The sequence below is a fragment of the Anoplophora glabripennis genome, unplaced genomic scaffold (genome assembly GCF_000390285.2).
Source record: "Anoplophora glabripennis isolate ALB-LARVAE unplaced genomic scaffold, Agla_2.0 scaffold1340, whole genome shotgun sequence".
Taxonomy (NCBI): domain Eukaryota; kingdom Metazoa; phylum Arthropoda; class Insecta; order Coleoptera; family Cerambycidae; genus Anoplophora; species Anoplophora glabripennis.
In genome coordinates, this window is record NW_019417414.1 from 19577 (window position 1) to 36667 (window position 17091).

At 30.6% G+C, this 17091-nt stretch overlaps 1 protein-coding gene across 1 annotated transcript in view; it reads left to right on the plus strand.

Moving 5' to 3' along the window:
• The window catches only part of LOC108915679 (transmembrane protein 135-like), a 33937-nt gene that overhangs the window by 14092 nt on the left and 2754 nt on the right, over window positions 1-17091 (plus strand). Inside the window, exons 2-7 of the mRNA XM_018721777.2 lie at window positions 5699-5829; window positions 8424-8720; window positions 10771-11038; window positions 11127-11294; window positions 11347-11487; window positions 16665-16831. Coding sequence (XP_018577293.1) covers window positions 5699-5829; window positions 8424-8720; window positions 10771-11038; window positions 11127-11294; window positions 11347-11487; window positions 16665-16831 — 1172 coding nt within the window. The remainder of the gene's footprint in view (window positions 1-5698; window positions 5830-8423; window positions 8721-10770; window positions 11039-11126; window positions 11295-11346; window positions 11488-16664; window positions 16832-17091) is intronic.

The following is a 17091-nucleotide window of genomic DNA, read 5'->3' on the forward strand; positions in this document are numbered from 1 at the left end:
TGCAGTTTTTGAGTAATAAGAAATTCATCGAAAAAAAAACTTTTTTAAAAAGGCCTATGGACTTGTGAAGCTTGTGGATATGTTAAAGGTTTCCATTTTTTTTTTTTAGAATCGTGAACGTTTTTTGATGAAGAAAATATGGGATTATTGCTGAAAAACATTTTTAACTCAAAAAAAAAAATAATAAAAAGTGAAAAATTACTTATTACATTGATTTTCAGCAAAACGACAAATTTAAACATTCCGGGCACTAGGAAAAAAAATCGCAGCATTTTGAAATTATCAGTTTCTTTAGGACACTTTGAGGTTGAAAAGTTACAGTCGATATCCTTAGTTTATCTATTTGCAAAGTTATGCCAAGTTATTCAAATATCCCTAATTATGCAATGTTTTATCTTTTTCTAACCAACATTTTCACTTTGAAATTTTTTTTATCAAAAACCCATAATTACGACTTGCAGAGAATACTTTGCAGTTTCCAAAACCCTGCTTGGATTTTCTGTACGACCATTATTTCCCGATTGCCAAAGTCAAAAATGATTTATTTGCTTTGATCGACAATTAGTCCATAGGCCTTTTTAAAATAAGCATAAATTTACAATTTTTTTCCGATGAATTTCTTATGATTACTCAAAATCTGCTGACGCTAAAAAATTTTAAACTGCAGATCTGAAAACTAGACACCTGAAGCTTCGATTTCCTTTTTTTCGATTCTCTCTACGACCATTTCCCTCCAAGTTACAGTTCTTTGAAAATCACCCAAATTTTTTTTTAATATCCCTTAATTTCTCTGCTTAGTGTACTAGTAAAAACTTCATTTCAAAATCTCTTTGCTTGAACAGTATCATCTTTTGTTTGCATACATGACGCTGATATTAAACACGATATCTTTATACCAAAATATGTTTTGATTAAATCCATATCCGACCTGTACAAGCGTTATTTTCTTCGTATAAACAAGTGAAGTAGGGGGGTGACACTTAATCCTGGTACTGTATAATAAATAACCACTAAATACAAATCCGTCGAAGTTAACAGCAGCAACAAACCAATTTACGGGCAAAGTGCGATGGGAATTCGTTTAAGGCGACTCATCATATTTATCTAATGATTGGTAGTAGATAAATTCTAGCATTGATAAAGGATAGTACTGATCGTATCTTAGTGCATTCAGTGGAAGTGTGTGTATTTGATACAGTGTTAACAGATAAGGTGAAAATCGATATGCAGGTGCAAAGTAAAATACAAATAACAGACTGTATTTATATGGGCTGTCAGGAGTTTCACTATTTTTCTGATGGTTGTCTCGACTTTAGTATGCGTCTATTAGTGAGTGCTATTATTGCGTCTTCTGCGCTCTATATTAAGTTGAATGTGGTTAGTACAGACAACCAAATATTAGGTAGTTATAAATTGAGTCTTATTATAAAGAAAAAAATATATAAGTTTAGTGGTCGTTCTCATATAAATATTTGTGTAAACTATGCTTCAGTTGGATAATGTATCTGTGTAAACTATGTTTCAGTTGCATAATGTAGTTAGTAGTTAAAAAATTAAGGAAAACATAAAAGTACGGCCATAAACCTTTACTTTCTAATTTTCTAATAAGTATAGATATTGTGTGATGATTTTAATAAACAGGCAGCTTTAAGCAACTGAATAAAGTTCAATATAACACGTTTTGTATGTTGGATGTTCCAAAATTTTTTTTATGTTTGATACCAATTTTTTATCTTTTAAGACAGGTCAATAATAATTAGTTATTTTTTAGATTTTTAGATCGTTTAGATTGGTTACATTGTTTAAATTGTGTTAGATTGATAGATGAGAGACATTAAAAAGAAAATGTTAAATTTATACTGTCCAATCAATTTTAATCGACTTGCAAAATTCGTTTTCAAAACTCTGAATATGTGGCTCGTCTCTACATGTGTAAATGTTTACAGCGGTGGTCATGGTTAGCTTCACGCAGCAGTGAAAGACAGAGTGGGAGTGGCGCATTTTTACTATGCAGATTGGGCTCTGTTTAGTCCGACTGTAACCAAATAATAGCTGTTCACCGCTCTTTTCTCTTAATAAACATAATTTGTTCATGTTTACTGTAAAATTTTGTTACTTACACATAGTTTCATTTGTAAAAACTTAAATTGATTGTAGTTTATTTCGGACAAAAGCAGAAGAATTGACTTTCACTATAAAAATAATGTTGAGTACATTTTCCCTATATTTTAATAGCACTTAAAATAAAACTAGGTACCCAATTATATTTGATTTTTTTTCAATACTTACCTAAATTTTTCCGCCTTCCCGGGTATGGAAGTCAATAGTCACTGTAACACACAGACATTTTTTTCAGTCATAACTATCGTCCAATTATCGTAAAGAGATGTTTTATGTTGACAATGGTAACTGATGTTTTATATGGAGTTTCTTCTGAAAATGTCTGAAGCTATCCTCTAACCTGTATCATAAATCACTAATAAAGTGAGGAATTAAAATGTTTACTATAATTTATATAGCCTACACTTAGATATTTTTTCGTTTGACCTTAGCCTATTTATATTACATTTAATGGTTTAGTTTATTGGACATACTTATATAAAACATTTAGCAATTTTTTTAACTATGTTCATAGTAGGTACACAATAATAGAAATCCTTATAAACAAAAAATGAAAAGCACACATCGGGTTGCAAGTATTCTTCAGTTCTATTTTTGGAAGTACAATTTTCTTGTTAATACAGTAGACCAACAATTTGTTTTTTATTTTAGAGAAAATTGTATGGTTTTATAATTGTATTGCAAATTGTGCTGCGGTGTTGTAAAAATTAATAATAATTCGGGTACAGATTAAAAGTTAATCGTTTATTATTACATTTTTATCCACAAAAACAATTGTAATTCAAAATGTAATATCTTTTTGATAAATATACGTAAATGATAATGATAAAATAATGCTTGTTGCTAAATAATAATTAATAAACATTAAACGTATTCTCAAGAGTTGTATTTTAAATTATTTGTAAGTCCTATTATAAAGTGGTTCAAACAAGGCCGTTACTTGCACTGCTCTGAAAACTAGTATTAATTTTCCACAGGAACATCACTTGAATTAGCACTATAGGCGGGGTAATAACCCCTTAAAATATGTTAAATTATATTTTATTCATACAAATATTTAGAAGCACATTTTTTTTAAATAAAGTGTTATTAAAAAGATAATGATAGTTAATGAACAATATTTATGGACATACACTAACGTCATAAAATGTTCTCTATTGTATAAAATAACAATACCTAACATTTATTTATTAAAAATTATATACCTATGAAATAAAGGAAATTACATTTGCATTAAAAGTGTATAAAATACTAGCTGTTAACAGTGTAATAGTTACTTATTGTATAAGTGTTTTTATCCACGCAAGAATGTAAAGGGTTAGATATGTGGGAAAGGCGAGAACGTAGTTCGAGCGTTTAATATTCTTAAGTGGATAAAAGGCAATTAAAACACGAACGCAATACACAACGTTTTATCCACAATCACATCACAATCATATTTGTGGAGTTAGAATAATTGGAATTTAATAAAAAAATATTCGCACGACTTGATATTTTTTACTAGTACTCGATGAAACGTGGTAGATTTTGTTATACCTACTAACCTACTGGTTGCTGTAGTACGTTGTTTACTATCAATTATTTAATAAACAGTTCCATCTGAATTTGGAAAAAATGCAATAAAGTAATGATTGTGTTCCTGTGGCTGTTTTTGAAGAAACTCAAGAAACAATTTTCCATTTATTGCCAGCGAATTCCAGGGAACATTACGAAAAAGTGTTCGCCGCATTTAACGAATGGAGGGAAAAAAGGAAAGTAATGACAATAAATGAGGGGTATATGCAAAACTCACATTATCCATAATTTGGCACTATCTTGATCATCGTGTTAAATTGTGGAATCTGTGAATTCTTTCAAAAGTCACATTCTCCTACGATCTGATGTTGCCAAAACTATAAAAAAATGTGAGCAACGTGAAGAGCTTGCAGCTTTTGTTATCTAAGAATATCGGATATTAGGACTTTTTACTGTCAACATTTTTTGTACTTTGCAATTTTAGGATGAACTACCATATTGCATAACATTTTTATTGATATACCATTGAGTTTGTGTCCAAGTTCCTTTTCTTAGCTTAACTTCATGAATTTTAGTGAAAAAAATAATATTATGTAGAATAATTTGGAGCAAAACTACCATTATCCAAAAAGTTGTATCAAAACTCACATTAGCCAAACATTAATTCACTTTCTTGGAGTCAAATATTGTTGTGCTGTCATTTCACCAATTAAGAAGCAAATTTAAAGTACTATTACAAGCAGCAGAGCTTCAAATGAAGAAGTCATGCTATCGTATTTTTTTAATTTGAAGAAAAAATATGTAATTTCATTTTTGTGGTCGGAGTATTCGATGTTGAAGGCTACTATAAAGGTCTACAAAATATAGATATTGGAAAATATAACAAGCTTACTGCTTATTTGAAGAGTGAATCGAGAGGAACAAAGCAAAAAAGCTGTAGTATTGGAAAGAGCACATATTGAAGAATTTTTTACTGGGGCTTCCGATAAAGAATATTTAATGATTAAGATAATATCTCTTTACCTTTTATATGTTGTTAGGTACCTATGTAGTGAACATTGAATTATTTTAGATTGCATCATAGACCTTAAAAACTAGTTTACTAGGTCAAAGGATTGCACTAATAAGGGGGGTTTCTTTTGCCTGACGAATTTGGAAATTAGCGACGTACAGGACGTTGGCAGTTACCTACTTGTTTCAATATCTTATACCTTCAAGATGGGCTTTTGAAGAAAATTTACAATTATAGAAGAAGGATTTTGCGTGAATGTTGTTGAAAAATGCAGAAAATATATTTCTCTGCGCCCAATCCGCCTAACTCAAGACATATTCTTTTTGAGATACATCAATGAAAAATGTACTCTCAGCGTATTGGATTCAACACATTAGCGAAGGTACCCTTAATAGTTGCTTCATTCCTGAATATCGCAAATCAGAAGCATATACTAGCCATTGTATGAGGCGCACTTCAATATAGGAAAATATCGCTGTTCCTTACAAGAAGAGACATCCGTAACTTGTTCAAAAACTTCGGCAAATGTTATACATTCGGAATATGATGGCAACAATGCTACAAGGGTTGTTATTAACGGAAAGGAAGTTAAATGTGATAAAACAAAAAACGAAATGTCTTTTACTGTAAATGCAAATGTTAATGTTAATAAATAAATTAAATTTGATTTATTATAGGTTTATTATTTTTTTATTATTCTACTACTGAAATAAAGTTACTTTATTCCACTAATGGATAAAGTATCACTTTAGACGGTTCATATGTGTGGATAGAAGTCCCATTATAAGGTGATTGTGGCTAAAAATAAATTTATTACTTTTGTTATCTTTTTCAACATTACTCCAATTATAATAACCATTAGTATTGCTATTAACATCATCATAGTAATCTTTTTTATACATTCATCATCAAATCAGCAGTAAAAACTCTTCTAGAAAAATATGTTAGGTACTATTAAATTTATTACAAAAATTAAAATTTTTGACTAGTGAAATGAAGTTACAAAAAGTATATGTATTTTCTTGAAATATTTTGTATATTTTGTTTCAGTTAACACTGTTAATGAAAGGTAGGATTCCAACAAAGGATGATATTAAAAAGACTCTTTATGGTATTGTACAATCTACAGCGTTTCTTAGTGGAACGGGATTTGGATATTCACTATTTTTGTGCACTTTGAGGTAAGCAAATTTCCCCTTATTAACATCTCGAAACGTCACCGAATTCAAACATAATTAACTTACACTAGCACAAGTACAAAAAATAGAAGAGTCGTATTAAACATTTGTTTTTCTCTACTTTTAAAATCAAATTTTTTATTTATCAAAAACTTAATCAGGAAACAATTAACATGTTTTGTAATTTTTAATAAATATATTTGTTGGTTTTTGAAAAATTTTAAGCATAAGTATTTTATATTCACAATAATAATTTTTTAGCATGAATATTAAAACATTTATATGATTTGTCAATTGTAGTGCCTCTCATATTGGTGATGTGTAAGTTAAATCTTTTTTGCTTGATATCAAATAATGACTTATTGTTGAAAATTCGTGTAAAATAAGTTAACGAATTTGTACTGACATTTTTACTTTTCATTGTTTTCCCTGTGATTTATGGTACGTTTTTGTGAAACATCCTGTATACATTTTATAATTTCCGTCATAAAATTGCTGGAATAAATAGCTGGAATCGAATTTTAAACACGATTACCCATCCAATGTTAAATAAATAAACCAAAAGGTGCCTATCACTTTATTTATAAATTTTATTGCTCCTTGCAAACTAATAATAATAAACCAACGAGATTTAAATTCTCGGTAAACAATGATTAATTTTTTTACACCCAGTTATAATATAATTACTAAGCAACTTTTGTACGTTGATAGAGAGATGCAGATTGTGAATTTAGGGAAATAAAACAAAACGTTGAACCATGTAGTCTCATCTTTATGTCCTCAATTTTAATATGTATAACAAAGAAATAAATATTTGTCACGTGTCTGCTAGTTCTAGTGATGACTGATGATTAAGTAATATGAAACATATTATTTATGATTTTAAGTAACATGCTAGTAATCTTTTATCAAAATCTTTATCTTGCGAAAGTTGACATATTTATTATGTGGTGCCTGCTTATCATAACTTTACACAATGTTTGTTTCCGCTAAATTTTCGGGAATTTACCAAAACATTGCCGCACCCAAAGTATACGAGGGGAGATTCAAATATCAACAGTCGTAGTGCAATGTGTATAAACTTACTGCTAAGTATATGCCTACATGTTATAAACATAATATGAATGCAGTCAAATAAGTAGGAAGGATGAACAAAACTTTAATTTTGACTTTTCAATAAGTACAACTAGATGATAAGTATGTACCTATACTGTATATAAATATATTTTTAATTTATCCTTACAATTGTTAGATATATCAAAAATAAAAACCAGTATGATCTGGTTGGTACTTTTAATAAAAATTATCACTTTTCCTTAGGCAATCCCAATGAAAAATGAGTCATTTGTAAAAATCCTGATAAAATAGTTTTCATGTTTGTATTATGATGTTAATCTACCAATGTCCTTATATGATAACAGAAAGAAGATAGGTGAATGTTATAAGTATACCTAAGTTTTTTATATTGACAAACTGGTATCATTATTGATATAAAGTTATACTTTTATGTAGAAATTAGGAATTTCCGGTTTATTTATACAGCCTGTTACTAACTAATAGGTCAAGTCGTTCACCACAGATTATTTGAGCGAAAATAAAGGGCTTTCCTTTAATTTAGCACAACTTTTTCAAGATAAGCAGTTAAAATTAAAATTAAAGAATTTTTTTTTATTATTAACTAATTTTATTGAAGAGGGTAATAGTGGCCCCCTACTCCAAGATTTTCCAGTGCACGCCTATGGTTCAAAAGTATCAGACTGGTGGTTTTTTTCCAAGATTTCATTTTTAAATGCATTTTTTGAAAAAAATAGATGAAAATTATTAGTTTTTTTTCTCAATTTTCCAAAAAGGAAACGAAAATTTCTCGATGATTAGGTACCATTTTTGAATTTTTTTTTCTTATAAAAAACTGACATTTTTTATAAATCCTCAAATTTTTTCGGTGGTGTTTTTTCGTTTTCTATTTTTTTATTGATTAAAAAAATCGACCACTTTTAACCCTGACCCTTTTCGATTTGGCTGAAACTTTTTTATTGTTTTCTACCCCATTGAAAATCTACCTGAGAATTTTTTCAATTTCAATTTTTTCACCCAACTCAAAATAAAATGAATTTTTGAAAAAAAAAAAAAAAATTTTTAAATAATCATAACTTTTTCAAAAATTGAGTTATTGGGACGTTTTTTTCAAAATTTTTGTTTTTAAATATACTTTTTGAAAAAATAGATCAAAATTATACTTTTTTTTCCAATTTTCGAAAAAGAAACGAATTTTTTCAGTGGTTTTTTTGAGGATTTATAAAAAATGTCAGTTTATTATATATAAAAAAAATCAAAAATGGTAATCATCGACAAATTTTCGTTTTTTTTTTTCGAAAATTGAAAAAATATATATAAAGATAGTTCCAAATAATTTTGATCTATTTTTTTTAAATGTACATTTAAAAATAAAAATTTTGAAAAAAAAACGTCCTGATAACTTAATTTTTGAAAATGTTATGGTTATTTTAAAGTTATTTAAAACAATAAAAAAGACGTATTTTGAATATTTTGATTTTGAATATAAATGTTTCCACTAATCCTTTGTCCTGTCATTTTAGGCGACTATTAGGACATTTCAATATCTTAACAGTTTCAGCGATGCCGGCATTTCTGGCTAGTGTCTTTTCGATTCTAATAGAAAGGCCAAGCCGAAGAACGTTGTTGTGCTTATATGTTAGCAATGTAGCTACAGAAACTGTATGGAATATGGCTAGGTCGAGGAATTGGGTGCATAACGTAAAATATGGAGATGTAGCAATCTATAGTATTAGTATGGCTCTGCTTTTAACCTATTTTAAAGGCGGATACCACAAGAAATCTGACAGTAAATCGGATTCAATGTTTCGGGTATTAAGGTAAATTAAATATTATAAAAGTTGGTCCATATTAGTCCAGACTATCTGTTTCAAAGAGTTCATATTTGGGTGAATCGTATATCCACGGAGATTTTTGGCTTTTTGGCTTTAAAATATCATAAAAATGAAAATTTTTCTTTCTATGCGCATAAAGAAAAACGTGGGCTTAACTTTTGGTGGCACAATAAGTTAAAAAAAATCGGAAAATATATTTTTCTTCCTATTTAATTATGTATCTTTTCAAGAGTTGATTTTAGGTGAAAATGGAAGAGGAAAAAAATGTTTGTAATTATATTTTACAAAATATGACTAGTTACAAATCGAATGAATCATAATTATTATTGTAAAAATCGAAAAAATCGTGAAAAATGGAGTTAAAAACATTCCTTCTTAGGGATTTTTTTTGGGGTCTTTAAGTTTTTAAGGGTATATGACCTTCATAACTTGGATCAAGAAAAGTTCATGTTATGTAGAATCATCACACCAAATTTCATCGGTTATATTTTAAACAGTAATTAATATTTGAATTATACTTTAATCACAAAAGAAATGAGGATTAATTAATTAATTACTAATTTTCGACAAATTTTGAAAATAATTGTTGTTTAAACAATTTTAGAATATTTAAATAAATTTGTTTTTGATCTGTAATAAACAGTATATAAGTTTATCCACTTACCTTTGATACAATAAAAAAATAAAGTTAATAATGAAAGGAAGTTTAAAGATAAATAATTATCAGGCTGTTGAAAGACCAATAATTTATTAACGATAGGCATTTGAAAATACGATAATTGTTTTTTTTCAATCGCGAGACATCGATTTAAAAAAAATCATCAAAATCGGACCTCTAGAAGCTGAGATATTAAAAATTTTAAAGCGCGTCGCGGTTTTGAACTCGCCGATTCAATTTCGAGCAGGCCGAAGCGGCCGCGCTCTCTGCTTCCCCCACCACCACCACTCGTACAATTTTCTTGAATTTCTCGCTTGCATAAATAACTTTAAACGCGTTTTAAAGTAGATTGCCAATGAAGAAAAGTACTGCAGACATAGATCTGGTAAGTACTCGGAATACCAAAGGTATTTTTCGAAAAATTAGCCCGGATGTCCCAGTATATTTAGTGTAAATGACGGTTAACTTTGATCGGCTATAACTACGTAACTAATTGACCAATCGATCTGTTTTTTTTTTAAAGAAGCGTCTTTTCAATAACTTTTAAAACCTGTTTTAAAAAATTTGATTTGATTGAATATTCACAAAGTTATTCTAATTGTTTATGAGTACAAAAATTCGACCAATGTTTAAACAAGCGCCAGAGCTCTCCTAATTGACGAAATTTTTTTTCAAAAGCTAGATTGCAAAATTATGCAAAATCTATCTCACCGATTTTGATGAAATTTGGTGTGATGATTCTATAGAACATGAACTTTTCTTGAGCCAAGTATGAAGGTCCTATATCTAATTTAAAGACCCCAAAAAAATTCCCTGAAAAGTAACGTTTTGTAACCCCATTTTTGGCGATTTTTTCGATTTTTACAATAATAATCATGATTCATTCGATTTGTAACTAGTCATATTTTGTAAAATTTAATTACAAACATTTTTTTCCTCTTCCATTTTCACCTAAAATCAACTCTTGAAAAGATACATAATTTAGGAAGAAAAATATGACATTTTTCGAATTTTTTTAACATATTGTGCCGCCAAAAATTAAGCCCACTTTTTTTTATGCGCATAGAAAAATTTTCATTTCTAGTGATATTTGAAAGCCAAAAATACCGCCTAGTCTATATGTTGAAAACAACTGATGAAGTTTCCATTCTTTTTTTTTAACCATATTTTTGACTAAATCCCAATAAAAAGCTATTTATTCATTTTTTTTAATTTCACCATTCATTAAAAATGCTCAGAAAACACACCGTAATAGTTTTTGAATTTTATTTCTGACCTACAAAACTTGATTTACTAAAAAAACTTATAAATAATGTCATAGATAGACAATATTGATATTATTGCAATGAAGGTGTTTTGTATTTCTTGCATCTTTAGGTTTGTTGTGGGTCCTTACGAAGAAAAAGACTATAGCACGAGATCCAGTCAAGTGAACAGTTTTTATAGGCAACAAGTACAAAACAATCCCAATGATGGATCAAGAAATAGGTCTGGTAGTTGGCAGACAAGAAACCAAAAAAATGTAGTCCTCCATTTAGTTAACCAAATGTTGCGTGTTTATAAGAAAATTGTATATAAAATAAAGTGCTGTGATAGACATATTGCCTGCCCACATCCTTTCAGCTGTTTATATTATACCATGGAAGTAAGCATCTAATTAATCTACCGAATTAAATGAAATATCAAATTTTTTAATCTTTCAAGTCTCATTATATCTAGAAAAAATATTTCAGGGCGCTGGCAAAATGTTTAGTATAGGATTAGGGATCCAGATATCTCTTAAGCTAGTCCTTAACATGAAGAGGATATTTCAGTCTCCAAGAAACTTAAAGGGAATTCTTTTTAAAAAGGAAATATTAAATTTGGCCTCGTTTTTAGGGGTGTACTCAGGAATATTTAGGGTAAAATCTTGTCTACCGCGATTTACCTTTAAATAAATTTTAGACATTTTAGGCTTCGCTGTGTATTCTAAGGCGGCTGAGAGGCAAGGATAGTCCGTCCCATGCGCTGCCTGCTGGATTAGTAGCGGGGTTGGCTTTTACAAGGTATCCAGACACGACTGTGGCTTTATATGTTATGTGGAAAGCCGCACAGGTAAGAAATATTTTATTTTGTTAAGAAATGAATTCTATAGGGTCCCACGTCTCTTCCCATAAAATTATTTTCGCACAAAACTATACACAAATTTAAAAAGGAAATTGAAAATAATTTGAATTTGAGAAAAAATAAAAACTATAAGAAACATACTTTCTTTAGGGAGTGATAGATACTTTTAAATTTTTTTACTCTATTTTAAACATATTAAGTTAATTCAAATTCAAAACCTCTAATAAGCCTCTTCCAAATCGGAAGGGGTTCAGTTGAGTGGCCTGCTATGTCGCCTGACCTCACACCTTTAGACTTTTTTTTTTAGAGTGTCTTTAAAACTAAAGTATACGTAACCACTCCTAATTCTGTTGATGGACTTGGACAATCAGTTCGGCGAGAAATTAAGAAAATTAAGTCTAATACGTTGGAAAATGCTATAGTCCACAGGCCCTCCCCTGGAAAGTTGATTACCACATACTTTATACTCGTGAGGAGCTTCGTTTTGACGAGTCTACCACACTTTTCCTCTGTGACTTTTCTCAATTCCTCCGCTTTACCAGTCGGAAAAGTCCAAAAACATGGCAATTTCCCGGGGTCTTGAAAAGTCAAGACCACATCTTCTTTTTTAGCTTAAGTTCCTGGAAATTTTGCTGCAAATGCCGATTTAAATTTGTCCGACAGAAATTCTTCCGACATTCACGTGTCTACCGGCCGAAACATGCCAAAATGACAGAGTATTGAAAATCAATTACCACTTAGGTAATTTTTAGTAAAATTAATTGTAAATAATTAATTCGGTCGAAAAGTATTGTTGTCCAGCAAATTTCAAGCCGCGTTTTTTCAGTCCGACAGCTGGAAATCGGAATTTTCACGGGGTATGATAAATAGATTACCACATATCTAATTTTCATTTTTTCCACTTTTAAATTTACTGTACAAAATAGTGATATAAGTGTCCGACGATTTAATGTCCGCAAATTATTAAAAAATCAATAAGTCAATAATGGTGATGAAATTTAATTTTTTCACTCCAAAAATTTCATATTTATATTTCATATAAATGGTTATTAATTATTATTATGTATATTATTATTTGTTTCAAATAAATAATTATAATATTGCTTACTTATGTTTAAAAATTTAAAAGTTATAAACAAATGAAGTTATTTTTGAGACGATTAATACATACAAAACTCAACATATTCAAACTATTTTCTCCTATAATACTTTAAAAGTTCCCGCCTCATGTTACTTTCACGAGTAGTAGCAACTATTACAGGTTTAGTGGTAAACCAGTATAGTACAATCATGGGCATCTTAAAGTCACCACCATCAGAGCGATTCTCTTTCTATCGCGCGCTACTACAAATTCTTGGTGCATATTGACATTACAATGCGCTTCGTTAATAAGTTAAAGGAGGATAGATTTACTAGAAAGAGCTAGGTCGTCTATTCTCAGTATTTGCATTATTCGGAACATCCTGAAAATAAATACCTACTTAGGTATGCTATGCGTTTTTTTTCCTTTTTTGCTTAATGCTTGAATAGAAATTATAAATACGTGCACATTTTTTACGAAATTTTTTTCCTTTTTTTGTCGGACTGACGATTTGCGGATATATTTTTGTCGGACATTACAATTTTGCTTGTAAAAAACACTTTTCTATCGTGTCTTATTTTTGTCCGACATGTGGTAATCGATTGATCATACCCCGTGCAAATTCCAATTTCCAGCTGTCGGACTGAAAAAACGCGGCTTGAAATTTGTCGGACAACAATACTTTTTGACTGGATTAATTATTTACAATTAATTTTACTAAGAATTACCTAAGTGGTAATTGATTTTCAATACCCTGTCATTTTGGCATGTTTCGGTCTGTAGACACGTCAATGTCGGAAGAATTTCTCTCGGACATATTTAAATCGGCATTTGCAACCAAATTTCCAGTAACTTAAGCTAAAAAAAAGATGCGGTCTTGACTTTTCAAGACCCCGGGAAATTGCCATATTTTTGGACGTTTCCGAATGGAAAAGCGGAGGAATCGAGAAAAGTCGTAGAGGAAATGTGTGGTAGACTCGTCAAAACGAAGCTCCTCACGAGTTATAAATAAAGTATGTGGTAATCAACTTTCCAGGGGGAGCCTCTACTGTGGGCTATTAGTCATAATATTGTTAAAACAGTTCATTATTGTAGATTATAAGGGCATTTGTTAAAAAATAATTATTGTTTAATTTGTACCTAAAAGTTATTCTTTATCGTCATTTTAAACTATGTAGTTTCTTTTAGCAAAAAAGGTGTATTGATTGTAAAATGGCTATTCCGATAAAGAAATATGACACAACATTTTTTGTGTAGAATTTGAATATTTGTCAAATTTTGTTAAAAAAATACAGTGTTGCCATTTAAAAAAATTTTGTTTTAGAAGCTACTGAAGAAATCTGGCAACATCGGAAAGCATTATTTGTAAATTTTTCTTAGTCAAGTTAATTCTTACAACTTTGCACTTGGAAGTATTAGTCTATCACTTCAAATAAAAAAGCTGGCTTGTCTGGTTTTAAAAAATTACACTGAAAAAAAGGCATTTTTAAAACGTTGAATGTCAAAAACTGTGAGTTAGCTTTAAAATCTTTAAAATAGAGTAAAAAGTGTGGGGGTTAACGTTTTTTAAAGAAATTTTGTAAAATAGGTAATCATTTGTTTAACGCTTTTTGTATTAATTACATTTAGACATCATTTGTGTGTAACTCGGTGCTAGTTCGAGCTAATAATAAAATACATGTTTTTTAACTTAAAATATTTCTGCACATTGATAAAAAAATTCATTTATTACGAATATCTAAAGCTGGAGCCACACATGCAGTATAGGCCGAATGCGGAGCAACGGATGCAAACCAAATTCGTTTGAGCTGTGCGGGTAGGATGCGCAGTGGCAAAGTAGTGGAGTGAAGAATGAAGCCTATATAGGTTACCTGCTGCCTGCATTTCCATCTCATTCTACTTAATGTGCTCTCTTTCTCAAGGGAAATTTGTCCAGTCTAGGTGTTGGTAATTCACAGACATCTGTTACTCATTATTTACTCATTATTTATTATCAGGCGAATAATGCATCTGTGGTGCCAGCTTAAGAAAAGGAACTTGTTCTTTTTTATTAATATTTTTGACATTAGTAGAAATGGCCAGTACAAAACAAAATACATTTCTACAGCATTCATATACAGGGTGTTAATGAACTTATCTCAAATATTTTTGCCATATGTCCGTTATGTCAAAATGAGGTAAATACACGGATTTGTTTTGAGTAAAATGTAATTTTAAAATCTGACTTACCTCAACATTGCAAGGAGTCACCTTTTGAGAACTGCTGATTTTCATAGATGTTCGATGTACCCACCATTTGCTTGTACACAAGCTTCAGCGCGACGTATCCAATTCGCTCGCGCACTTTGCAACATTGCCACGTCCTCTCGAATCGTATTACAAGCCTCGGCAATACGATGACGCAGTTGGTCGATGTCACAAACTTCCATGAAATACACAACATTTTTCACATATCCTCACAAATAGAAGTCTAAAGGGGGGGGGGGGGCATCTAACTAGTCTGCCGCGGCCTATCCAGCGATCGGGAAAAGTAATGTTTAGAAAGTTGCACAGTCTCCGAAAAAAGTGAGCGGGGGCTCCGTCATGCAGTAACCACATATTTTGCCGAACATTTAATGGTACGTCTTCCAATAATTCTGGCAAGCAATTTTGCAAAAACTCTAGATATGAAGCACCGTCTAAGCATCTAGGCAATTCAAAAGGTCCTTTTAAAGTGTTATTAACGATACCGGCCCACAAGTTCACTGAAAACTGTTGCTGAAAGGCACCGCGACGTATTTCACGTGGATTTTCAATAGTCCAGTGGTGTGTTGTGGACGTTACGTACACCATTTCTACTTCAACATGCTTCATCTGTAACAAGTATTTGTGCTGTAAATTGAGGATTTCATACATGTTCTTCAAGCAACTATTCGCAAAAACCTCGACGTAGTGGAAAATTCTCAGGAGTAAGCGCTGGAACACGATGATCATGAAATGGATCAACTGAGCTTCTTGTAATGTCCGTCACACAACAGGATGCGAAATATTTACTTGCTGTGCAATATTTCTGGTGCTACGATGCACATATCTCGATATATAAGATTCTTAGGGTCGCCCTGGGCCGCCGTCGCGACCTCGACGCGGTTGTACTTCACCGGTGTCCAAAACTTTTTCACGTCGTTCAGGATATCTTGCATAGTACACTTGACAAGCTCTGTGAGCATTTTCGTTTGTTTCACCATAAATTATGAGCTTATCATAATATTCGCGATTGCTAAATATTGCATTAAATGTACTCTCAAAAAATAGCACAGCAATCACTACAACAAACTTTCGAACGAAACGACTTTCGAATACCGTCCGGCTTCATAAGAAACCTACAAACTCGTAAAAAGTGTTACAGAATTTTTTGTAAGTACTTGCCGCAATAAAATACATGTATTTCAGCAGTTCCAAAACAGTTTTAACGCATTTTTAATTAGCTTTTTTCTCTATGACCTTAACTTCCGATATAAGTGTATGACATCAGTTAACTCAGTTTTTGCTCCTTTTCCACCCCTTTAAATTTTTTACATAATTTCATTAACACCCTGTATAGAAAGAAGGAAATTAATTTTGGTAAAAACATAATTGGTCACCTACAGAGTGGTATTTAGGTACCTACATTCCATACATAAAGGGATCGATTCTTAAAAACATTTTTAGGATAAAGGTTCTTGTGAACTATCGTCTAAGCTTAGTTTTTGACATGTGGGATGTTAAAATGTGTTTAAAAAATATATCTATGTAAATTTTTTGAAAACTGTGCGATATAGGCTAGTAAACTTAGGACTGAAATAAATAAAGGTAAAAATTCGCAAGAATATTTTTCTTCAAATGATTATTAAAGGACTTAAAGAATCAGCCCCTTTATAACATACCTAAGGACCACACTGTATTTTTTTGTCATGAAAATTGAATAGAATCAGTAATATTTTATCACTTGTTTATTATTATTTATAATGCACATATTGCAATTGGATTAACCAAAAACTAATCTTTATCATACTAATTAAGAATTAAAAAAAGATCAATTTGCTACTTGTTATTTATTATGCTGCAGATTACTTATAATCTGGGAATCGACAAGGGTGTGTTTCCAAAAGTACCTGGTTTTACGGAATTTTTGTACTGCTTTAGTACTGCTATTCTCTTCCATGCTGCTATACTAGAACCAACCAATTTAAGGCCGAGTTATTGGAAATTTTTACATTCCATTTCAGGAGGAAGGTAAGCCCATTAAGATATATTTTATAAAAACCCTTTTTTTAATTAGGGATATTACAATCTTGAAGAACTTAGTGTTGTGTTAAAGGCATTCAAGTTTTATGGTTATTAATGTAATATGTACACTAGACTGGGCCAAAAAAATCGACTATTTTTTTTTTGAAAGATATATCGAGAATATCATTCAGAATGACGAAAAAAAATATCGTGAGAGTTTGAGCCCTTAATATTAGTTTTAAGCGGTCCATCATTGCTAGTTTTGA